Source organism: Gadus macrocephalus, chromosome 8, assembly GCF_031168955.1.
Source record: "Gadus macrocephalus chromosome 8, ASM3116895v1".
NCBI classification, from domain to species: Eukaryota; Metazoa; Chordata; class Actinopteri; order Gadiformes; family Gadidae; genus Gadus; species Gadus macrocephalus.
Genome location: NC_082389.1, coordinates 20705564 through 20721521, shown reverse-complemented (window position 1 = coordinate 20721521; position 15958 = coordinate 20705564). Strand labels below are relative to the sequence as shown.

The 15958-nt window shown below is 50.1% G+C and overlaps 1 protein-coding gene across 1 annotated transcript in view; it reads right to left on the bottom strand.

The window, feature by feature from the left end:
• LOC132463580 (probable G-protein coupled receptor 158) overlaps positions 1-15958 on the bottom strand; it is an 85890-nt gene that overhangs the window by 2912 nt on the left and 67020 nt on the right. Inside the window, exons 6-13 of the mRNA XM_060059850.1 lie at positions 15545-15654; positions 14676-14917; positions 10534-10672; positions 7447-7552; positions 5106-5252; positions 3165-3420; positions 938-1536; positions 1-672 (exon numbers count right to left, since the gene is read on the bottom strand). The exon at positions 1-672 is cut by the window's left edge and continues 2912 nt beyond it. Coding sequence (XP_059915833.1) covers positions 1-672; positions 938-1536; positions 3165-3420; positions 5106-5252; positions 7447-7552; positions 10534-10672; positions 14676-14917; positions 15545-15654 — 2271 coding nt within the window. The remainder of the gene's footprint in view (positions 673-937; positions 1537-3164; positions 3421-5105; positions 5253-7446; positions 7553-10533; positions 10673-14675; positions 14918-15544; positions 15655-15958) is intronic.

The window sequence follows — 15958 nt, the reverse complement described above, 5'->3', positions numbered from 1 at the left end:
CTGGGGCGACGGGGGTGCGGGGGCGGCAGGGGCGGCGGGGGCGTCGGTGTCGGTGTCGGGGTGGTGGTAGTCCCAGGGGCAGATCTCCACCATCAGGGAGGGGGGCTGCAGCAGGCTGCCCGTGGACTTGGAGTGGTCCGAGTGGATGGCCTTGGGCTTCCCATCGGTGGGCGTCACGCTCTTCTTGCGCCGGATCCTGTCGGGGGAGATGGAGTCCATCAGCGCCTGCTTCCCCCCCACCGCCAGCCCCCCCGCGAGGCCGGGGGTCTGCGGCGGCGGTGGCGTCGGCGGCTCGTCGAAGGCCCAGGGCGAGGCGCCAGGCTTCGGCGGGAGGGGCGACCGTGGCGAGCGGGGCTGCTTCCTGCCCGCGTCCCGCGCCTCCTCCCGCTTCTCGCCGCCCTTGTCGCGGGAGCAGCGGCGCCGGTTGGCGGGGGACTGGCCCGCCCGCTGGGCCCAGGAGGAGGAGGAGCGGCTCCCCTTGACGCTCCCCGTGTTGCTGCCCCTGCGTGCGGCCGCCGGGTCCCCGGGGACCTCGGGGGCGATGGACACGTGCTTCTGGGCCTTCCCCTCGGTGGGGGTCTGGGCCTCCTCCTGGTCCCAGGGACACACCTCCGACAGGTCGTACAGGTTGCGGCCCTGCTCCGAGCAGATGGACGGCTGGCTGCCGCTCACCTTTTGGGGGGAAGGATGGCGTCAGAGAGTGATGTCATCATCAGGGCGTCATTCCCCCACCAGGGGATGACATCGTTCATCCAGATATCACATCACATCATGCCCTAATGGGGGCAATTTGTACAACATTAAAAGTCTCTTTAGGTCAAAGGGTCTAAATAACTACATTTGTCAAAAACACCAACACAGCTTATTTTTAGGGCTAATCCCCTTCAGCGGGGTGAACCATGACATACTGCCCTGCAATGGGGGTCTACCAGCCTACCTGCTGCTTCATGATGCCCATCTTCAGCGGGGTCTTGGAGTACTCCACCGACTGGCTGATGATCATCTTGGGGACGTGTTCGGGGCTCTCGTCCACCTCCGACAGCATGCGTCCCTTCAGGCCCTTGCGGCCTGCGTCCTCGGCGCCGTGCGTCTTGCACCCCAGGCCGGGCATCTTCTCCTTGGCGCTGGCGATCACGCTCAGGGACTTCTGCATGAGGGAGGTCCGCAGATGCCCCCCCGAGGAGGAGGCCGACGAGGCCAGGGACGACTTCTTGTCGTTGGTCAGGTTCTGGGCGCTGGCCGACTTCCAGCAGAGCGGCACCGACTCGGTGGACTCGGCCGCCTCCAGCCGGGGGAGGGGCATGGCCGGCTGCTCCACCGACACCGCTGCCGAGCGCTTGCCGCCGTGCCTCCCGCGGCCAATCAGAGAGCCCAGGAGGGAGCCCTCGCCAGCGACGCTGCCCGCGGGCGTCATCTTGTCTCCCGGAGTGCGGGAGCCGTCACGGCCGCCGGGGTCCTGGTCACACACTTGGTCGTAGCTCAGGGACTTCTTCAGGGCCTGCAGGTTGGCTTTGAGGGACTCCTCTTTGGACTTGCCTGTGAAGGAGGCCATCAGAATGGCCGCATGATGTTTTAACAGAGCCACGGGCTGGATTTGTCCATAGATGTCCATAGATATCGGTAGTAATAGTATAAATATGACTATTATTATTAATAGAAGTAGTACATAGTTGAATAATTTTTTTGTCATTAACGTTTCTTTTGTATTCCTCCAGCAGTTGACAGATAGATCAAAGACAGCCTACTTATTTATATCCATTCATCTATCAGAGGCTTTTATCCAAAGCACGAGTAAGGCACGAGGATCCACCCCTTTGGTTTTGGGAGCTTTCACCCCAAACATGACCCCGTCCTGCACGACAGGTACAGATGTGAGACATGGAGTCTAACTCCCACAAAAGTGGCTTCTGAATGACTCAATGAACAGCAACAAGACAAACCACTAACTCTGAAGAGGTGCTGGTGATCTCTATCAGTCACTGCTCCAGATGAGGACGTCAGACCTTAGCGAGGTGGTGGTGGTGTTGGAGGCTTACTGAGGTGGTGGCTTACCGTCAGTGGTGTAGTCTATTTTATTGTAGTGGGTATACTGTGATGATTCCCTCCCAGCCTCGTGCAAACCCGTCCCACCGGTACGTGTACGTGTGTGGCGCTTATGGGGTGTCGCACCACACTCACCAACGCAGGGGTCTACAACCCGCTGATTTAAGAGTTTAAGAGTTATAACGATTATCAACAATCAAGAAAAAGTTGAATAGGTTTTAATAACAGTATGAACAAATAGAACACAAAAATTACAAGTTGTCCTTTGTCTATCTATAGTAGCAATAGCACATGCTAAACAAGGACAAAATCTACTCAAAATAATTGAATGAACTGTTTACAACCATGGCTAACCAGTGCATGAGCAGGAGATGAAAGGAGACTAATGTTTCACTCTTTCAATTGCTCTAATTTTAGCTCTTACTGTTGTTATCTAACATACCATACAGTAATTTAATTGTGTAAAAGTGTGAAATTACTGCACCGTAAAAATGACCATGAATTAGCTATACTCTCATTTGCATAGTGACTAACTTTATGAATTTCAATTGTGTATACCCACTGCATGTTGGCTGACATTTACCCAACTCTTTTTCCCTCCACTCTAACCAAGGATGCCTGTTTTTAAATTCCCTAGCCTGACACCCAGTCCGAAAGGCTGGCCAGGGGTTCTCATCTAAAAGTAACAAGGAGATATACAGTGGGACTAAAACATTGTCTTCTGTTGACTACTTGTTATGTGGTTTACACATTAATATGGGAGGACTGGTCGCACGCACGCACGCACGCAGCGCGAGAAGGAGGGGCTCGGCCCGCCAACTAACATGCAGAGATGCAGGGGCAGCTGCGCGCTTCGTAACAGAGACAGGGCAGAGCGCGAGCGCGCAGGGTGAATTTTATGAATGGTGAATGTAGGAGATAACTTCCGCTGCTAAAAGTATTTTATTGCAGTTATACCCAACCGGTATTTGCGAAAAATAAACACAGAAGTGAAAGATCTGTCACAAGACGATTGATACGTATCCGTGCACATTTTTAAGTGGGTATACGCAAATCCTGGTGCGTTCCTAGTGGGTATAAGGCGTATACCTGCGTATCACGTAGACTACACCACTGCTTACCGTGGTGCGGGTGGTGGTGGTGGTTGGGGTCGAAGGGGTTCCTCCTCAGCGTGCTACGGCTGCTGCCCTGCTCGTCATCGCGGCTCCCCTGGCGGTGCACGTGCTGCATGCTCTCAGGGATCTCCGTGATGCGCCGCATCAGAGAGCGGCCCAGCCCCTTCTTGGAGCTGCGCTTCTTCTGCAGGTGGGGGTTGTTGGCCAGCATCTTCTTCCTCTTGTACACCTCCAGCTGGGCGTACAGCTTCTTCAGCTCATCCTGGGGAAGAAGAGTCCAGGGTCTCCCAATTAGTGATCCAACAAGACTCGTTTTACAGACATATACCTAATCTATAGGTCATTAATATACCTGTTATTTCGCATTGGCTTTATTGTTGAATTCGTTGTTATGCGTAATACAACTTTTGGCTCCATTGCAGTGCATGTTTGACAATTCATACAATCGCTAGTCTGACTGATTCTTGACTCAGCTCATAATCAAGCCCCACCTCTTTAAGTGTGTTATAAGTTACTGTTATCATTATGGGGGTGAGTCTGCCCAGCCTTCGCCAAAACAAGGTGGGGAACACCAGAATAGACGTGATGTTTGTAAGGGGGACGCATTCCTCAGTATTTACCTCAAGTTAAGTTAAGTTAATTTTCATCTACGCAGGCCCATGTTCTACCACAAGAAAATAGTTCACTTTAGAAAAGTACAATAAGTTCATTAGGCTGACACATAATGCTCCTGAGGAGGGAGGAGGAAGGAGACAGGGAGGAAGGGAGGATGGGAGGAAGGGAGACAGGGAGGAGGAAGAGAGGGAGGAAAGGAAAAAGAAGGGGAGGCGGGAAGTAGAAGGGCGGAGGAGAGGAGGAATGGAGATAAGGAAGGAAGGAAGGAAGGAAGGAAGGAAGGAAGGAAGGAAGGAAGGAAGGAAGGGAGGATTGGAGAAAGGACGGAACGAAAAAAGGTAGGACTGTAGAAACGAAGGGAGGGAAGGAGGTGAACTAATTTGCTTGAACAAAGCAAGATTGAAAGTCCACCTGCACTTTGTGGCACCTGCTGTTCCACAGCCACCTGCGTCACCTCTAAATGTGTCTAGCGCTGCTTAACCACAGCCCAACGCCCACTGCACAAGCTGTTCTTTCCTTACTCTGTGACCTCTTATTTATATTAGACCTAGCTTGTTGTGGGCTACATCTTTCCTTTATGAGGTTTGCTCAGGTTTCCTTGGTAAGGTCTTTCCTTGCATGTCCACCTGAACTTCCACGTCAAGAAAAGATGTGTCAAAGGTTCATGTCATATATTGTAGACCCCCATGGACTATCGGCTGACCCCGACCTGCTCAGGGCTGGGCTCTTTAGGGGAGACAAGCCTGGGGTTAGGATTTGAAAGTGTTTGTAAGTGAAAGGACAATCCAAGTTCATTTAAGGCACAAGGGCCCGGATGAACCAAGTGCAACAGAATACACTCCATCCCACAAATCACACTTTAATTATAACTCAGTGACTGTTAGCTCAATGGCCAACCAAAGCAGCAAAGTGAGCTCAGAGCCATTAACAACACACGGTGGCCATCTTACTCAATGAGGCCTACAGGTAGGCTGTTGATGTTCGGTACCCCACTGCCAGACTGTCCCCTGAATGAAACAAATAATGCCCCAATTGTGTTTTTATGCTCCAAATCCACATACATTTTTTAAGGCATTTTAGCAAAAGCCTTTATCCGATGTGACTTACAACCATTCATACACACATTCCCACACCGACGGCTGTGTCAACAACACACGGTGACACAGATCATCAGTAGCAGTCAGGGTGAGCCGTATTGCTCAGGGACTCCTTGGCACTCAGCTTGGCATACCGGGGATCGATCTGGCAACCTTCTGGTTACGTGTCAACCCTCTCTACCTCCTGAGCTACTGCCGCCACAGATCCAGGACTGTTACGGCGTGTGGGTCTCACCCGTATGTCCTCGGGGTCCAGGCTGTGCTCGCTCCAGGCCGAGGTGATGCTGTTGTTGAGGTAGGAGCCCGAGCGGCCCATGTCCAGCTCCTCCTCGTAGGCCTCTGTGGCGATGTCATCCCGGGCCTGGGTCCCCTTGGACAGGAACTAGAGTGCCGGGGGGGGGGGGGGGGGGGGGGGGGGGAGGCAAAGACTCCAAGCATCGGTTTTTTCAACCTTTCTTTGATTTCCAGCATGATCCTCTTTTACCTTCAGCCAACGGCCTCGTGTCAAAGCTTTGGTTTCACAAAGAGGTTCAGTTAATAGTATGTGGTGCTGAAGACAAAACCACTGCCTTGACCATCTCTTAACTTTGTTATTGTTTGGCTCTGCTCACATATGGCCTAATGAACAGCAAATGATCACCCAGCGTTCTTCTAATTAAGATAATTCTGGTTAACCAACAGAAACCCCAGAGAGCAGCAGAGAGGACCTCTGAGAGGACCTCTAGAGGACCTCTGGGGGACCTCTGGGGGGACTTCTGAGCGGACCAATGAGAGGACCTCTGAGAGGACCTCTAGAGACCTCTGGGGGGACCTCTAGAGGTCCTCTGAGAGGACCAATGAGAGGACCTCTGAGAGGACCTCTGGGGGACCTCTGAGAGGACCTCTGGGGGACCTCTGAGAGGACCTCTGGGGGACCTCTGAGAGGACCTCTGAGAGGACCTCTGGGTGGACTTCTGAGAGGACCTCTGAGAGGACCTCTAGAGCACCTCTGGGGCACCTCTAGAGGACCTCTGGGGGGACCTCTGGGGGACCTCTAGAGGACCTCTGGGGGACCTCTGGGGGACCCTCTGGGGGGACCTCTGGGGGACCTCTAGAGGACCTCTGGGGGACCTATGGGGGACCTCTGGGGGACCTCTAGAGGACCTCTGGGGGACCCTCTGGGGGACCTCTAGAGGACCTCTTGCCTCTTCCTCATCTTCCCCATCTCGTTGTTCTGAAGCGTGCGTGGCCACGTGCTCGCCCTCCCTCACGCAGCAGGAGAGCAGACCTGAACCAGGTCTACAAACGCGATGAACCATAGTTCATCGCGTTTGTAGCCTTTTTGTAGCCTTTCTAGCCTTCGGTTTCACACAGGCAAGACTGTGAAATTGCCGGGCGTGCCAAACCGCGACCGAACCGGAATGGCAGTTTAAAAATGCCCTGTGTCCGTATTTATGGAAGTGTGTGCGGATGTGTGTGTGTGTGTGTGTGTGTCTCTTTGTGTGAATGTGTGTGTGTGTGTGTGTGTGTGTGTGTGTCTGTATTTATGGAAGTGTATGTGTGTTTGTGTGTTAGTGGGTCTGTGTCTGTATTTATGTAAGTGTGTGTGTGTGTGTGTGTGTGTGTGTGCGTGTGTGTGTGTGTGCGTGTTTTTTCTGTATTTGTGTTTGTGTGAGTGTTTGTTTATGTTTATGTAAGTGCCTGTGTGTTTGTGTGTATGCATGGGTGTGTGTGTGTCTGCTTGTGTGTGTCTCTGTGCGTGAATATATGTGTGTGTGTGTGTGTGTGTGTGTGTGTGTGTGTGTGTGTGTGTGTGTGTGTGTGTGTGTGTGTGTCTGTGTGTGTGTTTTTGTGTGTGTGTGTGTGTGTGTGTGTGTGTGTGTGTGTGTGTGTGTGTGTGTGTGTCTGTGTGTGTGTTTTGTGTGTGTGTGTGTGTGTGTGTGTGTGTGTGTGTGTGTGTGTGTGTGTGTGTGTGTGTTCATGTTTATTTAGTATGGGTGTCGGTGTGTGTGTTTATGTGGTGTTTGTGAATGTTTATGAATGTTTATGTAAGTACCTGTGTGTGTGTGTGTGTGTGTGTGTGTGTGTGTGTGTGTGTGTGTGTGTGTGTGTGTGTCTGTGTGTGTGTTTTTGTGTGTGTGTGTGTGTGTGTGTGTGTGTGTGTGTGTGTGTGTGTGTGTGTGTGTGTGTGTGTGTGTGTGTGTGTGTGTGTGTGAGAGAGACAGAAGGAAGGTGTAGCCCTGGTTCTCCATGTTATTTGAACACTGGAACCAGCCTTGACTGAACTTCCATGTGACCCTGAGGCCCGGACCCTTCTCCCTCCTTCCCTCCCTCTCTCTCTCTGTCTCTCTCCCTCTCCCTCCCTTCCTCCCTCCCTTCTCTCTCTCTCTCGCCCTCTCTCTCTCTCTCTCTCTCTCTCTCTCTCTCTCTCTCTCTCTCTCTCTCTCTCTCTCTCTCTCTCTCTCTCTCTCTCTCTCTCTCTCTCTCTCTCTTTTTTTCTCTCTCGCCCTCTCTCTCTCTCTCTCTCTCTCTCTCTCTCTCTCTGCGTTAGCGACTAGGGTACACTTGAGGGGGATAAACATGAATGACTGCGTTACCTTGGGAACAAGGAGCAGGCCTAGCGTCACGGATACTGTCAGGTGGGTGTGGCCAAAGACAAGCAGCAGCATCCAATCAGGGTGGAGACCTGGTGCCAGAGAGAACCTGCAAAATAATACAATACAGACATAATGACACATAATATGGGAACCCTGGTTTAACTCATGGGTGCAGTTAAACTCACGGGTGCAGTTAAACCCATGGGTGTAGTTCAACTCATGGGTGCAGTTTGAGTTAAACTCTAACTGGACTTCGGAGCTGACTGAACCTAAATGATAAATCCAAAGTGACAATACACTGAAATTGATGTGATTGGAACTATTGGCGCACAAGGAAATCTCCATCTACCAAAATAACACATTGGAACATCAATTATTTACAAGGTCATGTTATCTGTTCTTCAAAGATTTACTTTTTTATTCTGAATTTCCCCCAAAAAAGGAATGACAGCTAATTCACACACACACACACACACACACACACACACACACACACACACACACACACACACACACACACACACACACACACACACAAACACACACATACACAGAGACCCACACACACACATTCTCTCGCTCTCACACACACACACACACACACACACACACACACACACACACACACACACACACACACACACACACACACACACAAACACACACATTCTGTCTCGCTCTCTCTCCCCCCCCCCCCCCCCCCACACACACACACACACACACACACACAGACACACACAGGGAACCAAAGGGCGGCTGTGTGTTATCTCTGGGAGCCAGCAGCAGTGTGTGTGTGAGATGTGTGCATGGGGAGCAGCACTGCCTACTGTTATATTTCCCCTGCAGGGCAGAGAGAGAGACCTGATTCATAACCGCTCTCACAGTGCTTCTAAAATGTGTTTTCTTAGCCCTTCCTTTTTATTTCCCCCCCCGCAGCCTTGAGATGAAAAGTCACAGTTTATTTCTTGACTCCACTCTTGCAGTTCTCGCGACCGCAGCTAAAGCAAAGGTACATTTAATCATCAGGCACTTTATTCAAAGAAGCAGGGAACGAGAGGACGGAGATAAACCTCCTCCTAAGGCCTGGAGAAGCCCAGACATGTTCATACTGCCGTCTAGTCTGCGTTGGTATAGGATTAGCGTGCCTTTTCTAGGCCTCGTAAGACGTCATGAAACTAAACTATTTGGATAACTATTTATTCATTAAGTCAACACTTTTATGCAAAGTAACTTCAAGTGAATTCAGATTCATGACTTGAAGAAGCAGGAAGGGTCTTGGAGGGCCTGGAGACAGGCTGGGTCAGACAGACAGATAGACTGACAGACAGACAGGTACAACAGGCTTACAGACAAACAGGCTGACAGACATCCAGTTAGACAGCATGACGTTATAGGCAGGCAGGCAGAAATGCAGAAAGAGAGAAAGACAGAGGAACAGACAGTGAGACAGATCCATCAGAAAGACAGACTGAGAGACACAAGCAGCTTACATACAGAGAAACAGACACAACAGACATCGAGACAGACGGACAGACAGCCCTTACTCTCCCACAGTCAGCTGGTGGAACACACAGACAGCCAGTGGGAAGGCAGGGTTATTTTGGATGTCGGTCGGTACATCTGTGCTGTGTTGCGGCCATGTTTTATTCAGTATGTCTCAAGGCACGGAGGCAGCCTGCTGAGTCGCTGCTCTCGCCTGACAACGCAGCCGATGAAACCAGCCACTACCAACGCACTGATCTGAAACCAGCCACTACCAACGCACTGATCTGAAACCAGCCACTACCAATAAACTGATCTGAAACCAGCCACTACCAACGCACTGATCTGAAACCAGCCACTACCAACGCACTGATCTGAAACCAGCCACTACCAACGCACTGATCTGAAACCAGCCACTACCAACGCACTGATCTGAAACCAGCCACTACCAATAAACTGATCTGAAACCAGCCACTACCAACACACTGATCTGAAACCAGCCACTACCAACGCACTGATCTGAAACCAGCCACTACCAACGCACTGATCTGAAACCAGCCACTACCAACGCACTGATCTGAAACCAGCCACTACCAACGCACTGATCTGAAACCAGCCACTACCAACGCACTGATCTGAAACCAGTCACTATCAACACACTGATCTCAAACCAGCCACTACCAACACACTGATCTGAAACCAGCCACTACCAACGCACTGATCTGAAACCAGCCACTACCAACACACTGATTTGAAACCAGCCACTACCAACACACTGATCTGAAACCAGCCACTACCAACACACTCGTGCGTTTACATGACACTCAATACAATCGAATTATTGGCTTAGTCCGACTATTATTGGATCATTAAGATGCATGTTTTCACCTTAGTCTGACTAAAATCTAATTGAATCTGTAACTACATCGGCACGACACCGGCTTCCTCCCTCTTCTTCGTTACCTTTTTAAATAAATCGCCGTTTCTCGTTTTCCCGACGGCGACAACAACACGACTATCGTCTCCTTATGCTTCCAGCTCACGGCCCTCGATTCCGATTTTTGCATCAAACGATCACAAACGAATATAATCGAGTTGACGATTATTATAATTTTTTTCTATTTTTTATTCATTAAATTATTTTCGATCTTAGCATTTTCTATGTTAACATTTTGTGATTTTTTTTAAGGGGAAATTTCAAAGTTCTCAGTTACAATGTGTTTTTTTTTATAGAAACGCTGAATAAATACATCATGTTTTCAAACACAAAAGTAATCGTTTGAATAATCGTGATTTCAATATTGACCAAAATAACCGTGATTATGATTTTTTCCATAATCGAGTAGTGCTACACTGAGCTGAAGACTACCATTCTCTACAGACTGACCTGATACCACTACCCCTTCACACTGAGCTGAAGTCTACCAGTCACTTCCCAACACACTGATCTGAAACCAGCCACTACCAACGCACTGATCTGAAACCAGCCACTACCAACACACTGATCTGAAACCAGCCACTACCAACACACTGATCTGAAACCAGCCACTACCCAACACAGTGAGCTGAAGCCTACAAGAGGCACTGGAGAGCAGCATGACTCACCTGACCAGGTGGAAGGCGCTGGAGAGCAGCAGCTCGTTGTAGACGGCGACGGCCAGGTAGCGCGGCTCGTGGAAGGCGGAGGGCACGGTGCGTACGGCGTGGCACAGGTACACGCCCCACAGCAGGAAGAGGAACTCGGCTGGGGGGGACACACGGCGGCCTACTGGTTAGTTCACTATACTGAGAATCAGATTCAATAGGGTGCTGTGTTTTGTTTGACATTTTTTGACTGATTATTGTTATTGAATTGGTTGTTTTTTGGTAATCTGATTGTGTGTTTTGCGACAAAGCCTTTTGAATGGAGTTTGGATTGGGAGAGAGCGAGAGACATATGTGGATGAGGTAGAGAAAGGTGGATGGATAGAAAGTGAAAAGAGAAGATAGCAGACAGATATACAAAGAGGGAGAGGAGGGAGATAAATAGAAATAGAGAGAGAGAGTGATAGAGAGGGAGAGAGAGAGAGAGAGAGAGAGAGAGAGAGAGAGAGAGAGAGAGAGAGAGAGAGAGAGGGAGAGAGAGAGAGAGAGAGAGAGAGAGAGAGAGAGAGAGAGAGAGAGAGAGAGAGAGAGAGAGCCAGTGTACCATAAAGAAGGAACGTGTAACTCTATATAAAGCAGATAGCTTAATAATGAAGTACCAGGTCTCTCACGCATGCTCCCCCCCACCCCCCCTCTCTCTCTCTCTCTTTCTCTCTCACTCTCTCTCTCTCTCTGAACATGGCAGTACAATATTACAGAATCATAACCAGTAGGACATCTCTTCTGATGGTCTTGTTCCAGCGGTAAAGCAATATCCGGATATGGATTATTAAAACCCTCCTGTTCCTGCGTGCTCTCTATTGGCTGCTGTGGCTCCAGCAGCACGAGGACATGTTTTGAGTTCTCCGATGACTAATGGATAGATCCCTGGTTGGTCTCGATACTCACACACACACATGCATGCACATACACACACATCCAAGCCCGTACACACATAGACATGAATAAACATAGCTGACACACCTTGCACACAATGCACACATTAAGGCACACATTAACATACACATAACAAACACACACACACGCAAACACACACACAAACACACACACACACACACACACACACACACACACACACACACACACACACACACGGATGCATACACAAATGCAAATGCATTAGGGGTGTACGGTATAAACGGTAAAGTACACCGGTGTGAATTTACCCTACGGTAGAGATTTTGACGTGAGACCAGTGTGATCGGTAGACAGTGTCTATATTTTTTACATGAAAAATTTGTTGCGTTACTGTATTAACGCGTTACTTACTTTGTAACGCGTTAATGCAGTAACGCAAGTACGCACGCAGGCGTGCTTGCGCAACAGTCCCTTCAAGGGCTCTCATTCCACACCGCACGAGACAGACGCTGATAGTGTGAAGATGTCTCTGCATCTCAGACATCACTTCCGCAGGCATTTTCCAAAGCCAGTCCTTACAACAAAAAAAGCCAGAGGTGGAACTAGATGACAAACGCTGTCACTGTTTACCTGTGTAAGGACATGGTTCCCTTTCAAAATGTCGATAGAAAGAGATGGTCAAAACACTCCATCCCAGGCACGCGTTACCTGCCCGCACACACTTCAGCCAAATTGAGATGCCAAAACTATACTCAAGGTCCGCGAGCAAGTGGAGAAAGAGACTGAAATTACTTGAAAAAAGATTTTGCATTTTTTTTTATGCAATTTTGCTGCCTAACCAGTATTTTACCCCTTCAGAAGCATTTATATCAAAATTAGAAGATACAATTAACATACCGTGATACAATACCGTTACCGTCTTTCCTCAAATCATACCGTGATACACATTTTAGTCCATACCGTACAGCCCTAACATGCATGTAGTCAAACACTTATTCAAGTAAACACACACAAACACACACACACACACAAAAACACAAATACACGGCAACACACATTTATTCACATTCATTCACAAACACACATGCAAACATGCACGCAGACACACACAATTCATCAACAGTGCATGACAGCCATTTGTGAACTCTTTGTTAATTATGAGGAGCTTAACTTTTTGGGTGCAATGTCAATTTATGTAAATAAACCACTGATTCAAAGTGCTCGTTGTTGCCGTTTCCTTTTGTTTATTTTTCAAGCTGAGAAGAATCCCCCTCATCTTCCTGACTCTGTGCTCCAGGTCAAACCAGAATAACCCTGGTGGTGTTCCGACTCTGTTCATATTCACTTCACAGTCCTCAGCCATCTTCCATCCCTCATCTCTCCTCTACTTCCTGTTCCTGCTCACCTCATCTCAGACTGGGCTGAAGATTCTTCTCTATCATACATTTTCTCCCCCTCTCTCTTTTTTCTTGCCTCTCTCTCCCTGTCTCTCTCTTTACATTCCTCTCTCTCTCTGTCTCTCTGTTTTCGTTCCTCTCTCTCCCTCTCCCTCTCTCTGGTTCATAGACTTTCTCCAGCTCTACTCTCTCTCTGGTTTATTGTGTGTCTCTCTCTCCACTGCTAACAGCATTAGCGTGTTGCTGTGGGAGCAGCGAGGTGTTCCGCCCACGCTCCTGTGATTACGGAAGCTGTAACCGACACCGTCCATCGCCCATCTGGACGTAGCGTTCAGCAGCGAGCTGGCAGCCAGCGGCCCTGGGTCTGCTCTGTGATTTGGAGCCCTCAGAAGTTATTACGCAGGCTGTTGTTGAGTCTGGTGTCTGGAGAGAGCCTCGTGTTTTTAAAGGTCCCATGGCATGCTACTTTACGGATGCTTTAATATAGATATTAGTGGGCTCCTAACACAGTATTTGAAGACGTTCCCGAAATTCAGCCGTGGTGCAGAACATCGAGCTGCAGAACATCGAGTCGCACATTGAGCTTTACCCTAACGCGCCGTTTCGGTGTCTGTAGCTTTAATGCAAATGAGGGGGAGAGAGGCAGTTCAAGGAGGAGTGTGGGGGTGTGGCCCTGAGCAGCTTGTGGCCACGGTACCATGCGCTTTGGCCGTGTTCTGTAAATATTCTAGAACACTCCGGGTGCTCCGGCAGGATTCCTGCAGCTCTACATCTAAATAAAATCATATTATACATAGATATCTATATCATATAACACATATTATGATGGTCAAAACTGTGTGAGTCTCTATTATATCATGGATCTCAAACGACTGTGTCGGGTTCTCAGATGTCTCTGGTTCTTCCACGTCCACATCAATCTGAAGTAGACTGAACCACGACATGGAGGAGAAAGGGGTTGTTGCCGCGATTGACTCCCGCCGGAGCCTCGCTGCCGAGGGACCACCGCCTCGGCAGTTGGCAGCGGGCAGCGCTTAGGCACCACGGCCTCCTGCAGCTGGCAGTGCCGAGGCGGTGGTCCCCCGGCAACAATCCCTTTCTCCTCCATGTCATGTACCTCAGGGAGTCAAAGCCAAAGTTCCTTTCCCCCAATTCATTCTCAACCATGGCTGAGATAACCCCCACTACGAGTCTCGTCGTGGAAATACCAGAGACGAGAGTCCGACGTGTTATGCGCCATAACACCAACAGCAGAACGGTTATCCAAATAACAAAGTGTACAGTCCTGGAGCTCTATATCTAAATAATATCATATCATACATATCATATAATACATATTATCACGGCCAAAAGCTGTGTGCGCCTCCAGACGATATGAATCACAAACGACTGCGTCGGGTTCTCCGACGTCTCTGGTTCTTCCACTTCAACATCAATCTGAAGTAGACTGAACCGCGCGCTGCCCGCTGCCCGCTGCCCGCTGCCCGCTGCCCGCTGTCCGCTGCCAGGCGGTGGTGCTGCCTCGCAGCAGTGGGCAGCAGGGCTCAACGTTGTCTGGGATAACCCCAGCTACAGTCTCGTTGTGGAAATACCAGAGACGACAAAGAACCAACGTGTTACGCGTCATAACACCAACAGCAGAACGGTTATCCAAATAACAGAGAAGTGTACAACACTTGTGTTACAGTCCTGGAGCTCTATATCTTAATATCAAATAAGAGCCTACATATCTTATATGGATATTACCACCACAGACCCACACCACAGACCACCACCACAGACCACCACCACAGACCACCACCACAGACCACCACCACAGACCACCACCACCACCACCCCAGCACTCACCCACAGCCATCATGTAGTCCCAGTGGTCCAGCAGACACATGCTGAACTGGAGCCCCTGGGGGGTGAGGCCGGTTGAGATCAGGGCCCGGGTCATGGTGGAGGGGCTCTGGCACACGGCCGAGGTCCATGCCACCAGGAACCACAGCACCACCAGCAGGATCAGACCCAGCAGACGCAGCACGCGCCAGCTGGTCATGTAGGGGGTCCTCTGGGCTGTACGGGAAAGGAACACCTTGAGGACCCTGGGGGGGAGGGGGGGTTACAGAGAGGGAGAGAGAGAGAGAGAGAGAGAGAGAGAGAGAGAGAGAGAGAGAGAGAGAGAGAGAGAGAGAGAGAGAGAGAGAGAGAGAGAGAGAGAGAGAGAGAGAGAGAGAGAGAGAGAGAGAGAGAGAGAGAGAGAGAGAGAGAGAGAGAGAGAGAGTCAGAGAGAGAGAGAGAGAGAGAGAGAGAGAGAGAGAGAGAGAGAGAGAGAGAGAGAGAGAGAGAGAGAGAGAGAGCAGTGAGACATTGACAACATAATAGAACATTTCATGAACTCAAAGTACTTTGGTTGGAAGACGGAGGGTCATGACCCCCAGAGATGGGGTCCGCCCGGGCTAGAGGGCCCCACCCCGGGCCAGTGGGGCCCGCCCCGGGACAGTGGGCAGAGTTTAATCCCAATCTTTAATCCTCTTTTGAGGAGGATTTGGACCATCCTTCATGCACCGTTCATGCAGCCAGTACACCCTGAGTGAGTGTGTGTCTGTGTGTGTGTGAGAGTGCGTGCATGAGTGTTTGTGGGTGGAAGGGAAGCAGATCAAAGAGATAGGAGAGTGAAGAGAGAGAGCAGGAGTAGGTGGGCGTGAGGATGACAGAGGGTCCCGGCCCACCTGTAGATCTTGAGGATGATGGTGCCGTAGGTGACAGAGAAGCCCAGCAGGCGGAGCCACCGGAGGAGGATGCAGCCCAACACACTGGGCTGCAGGAACAGCACCAGCACCTGGAACCAACACCACCCACAGCATTCCTTTATACCACTGTTACGTATTTTAAGCACATAAGCTGCCCCCACATAGCCACTAGGAAGCAGGATCGAACACACAAGCTGCTTTACCCTCACATAGCCACTTGGAAGCAGGATCGAACACATAAGCTGCAATAACTACTCCAGCCACAGATGGCAGCACCTTTAGACAGGTGAGGATGGCGGAGCCATTACGTCACACCGGCCACGTCCACTTCACATAGGCCACGCCCACTTTAAGATACAGTGCGGAATTCAGATTGAGAGGCCAGAATCAATA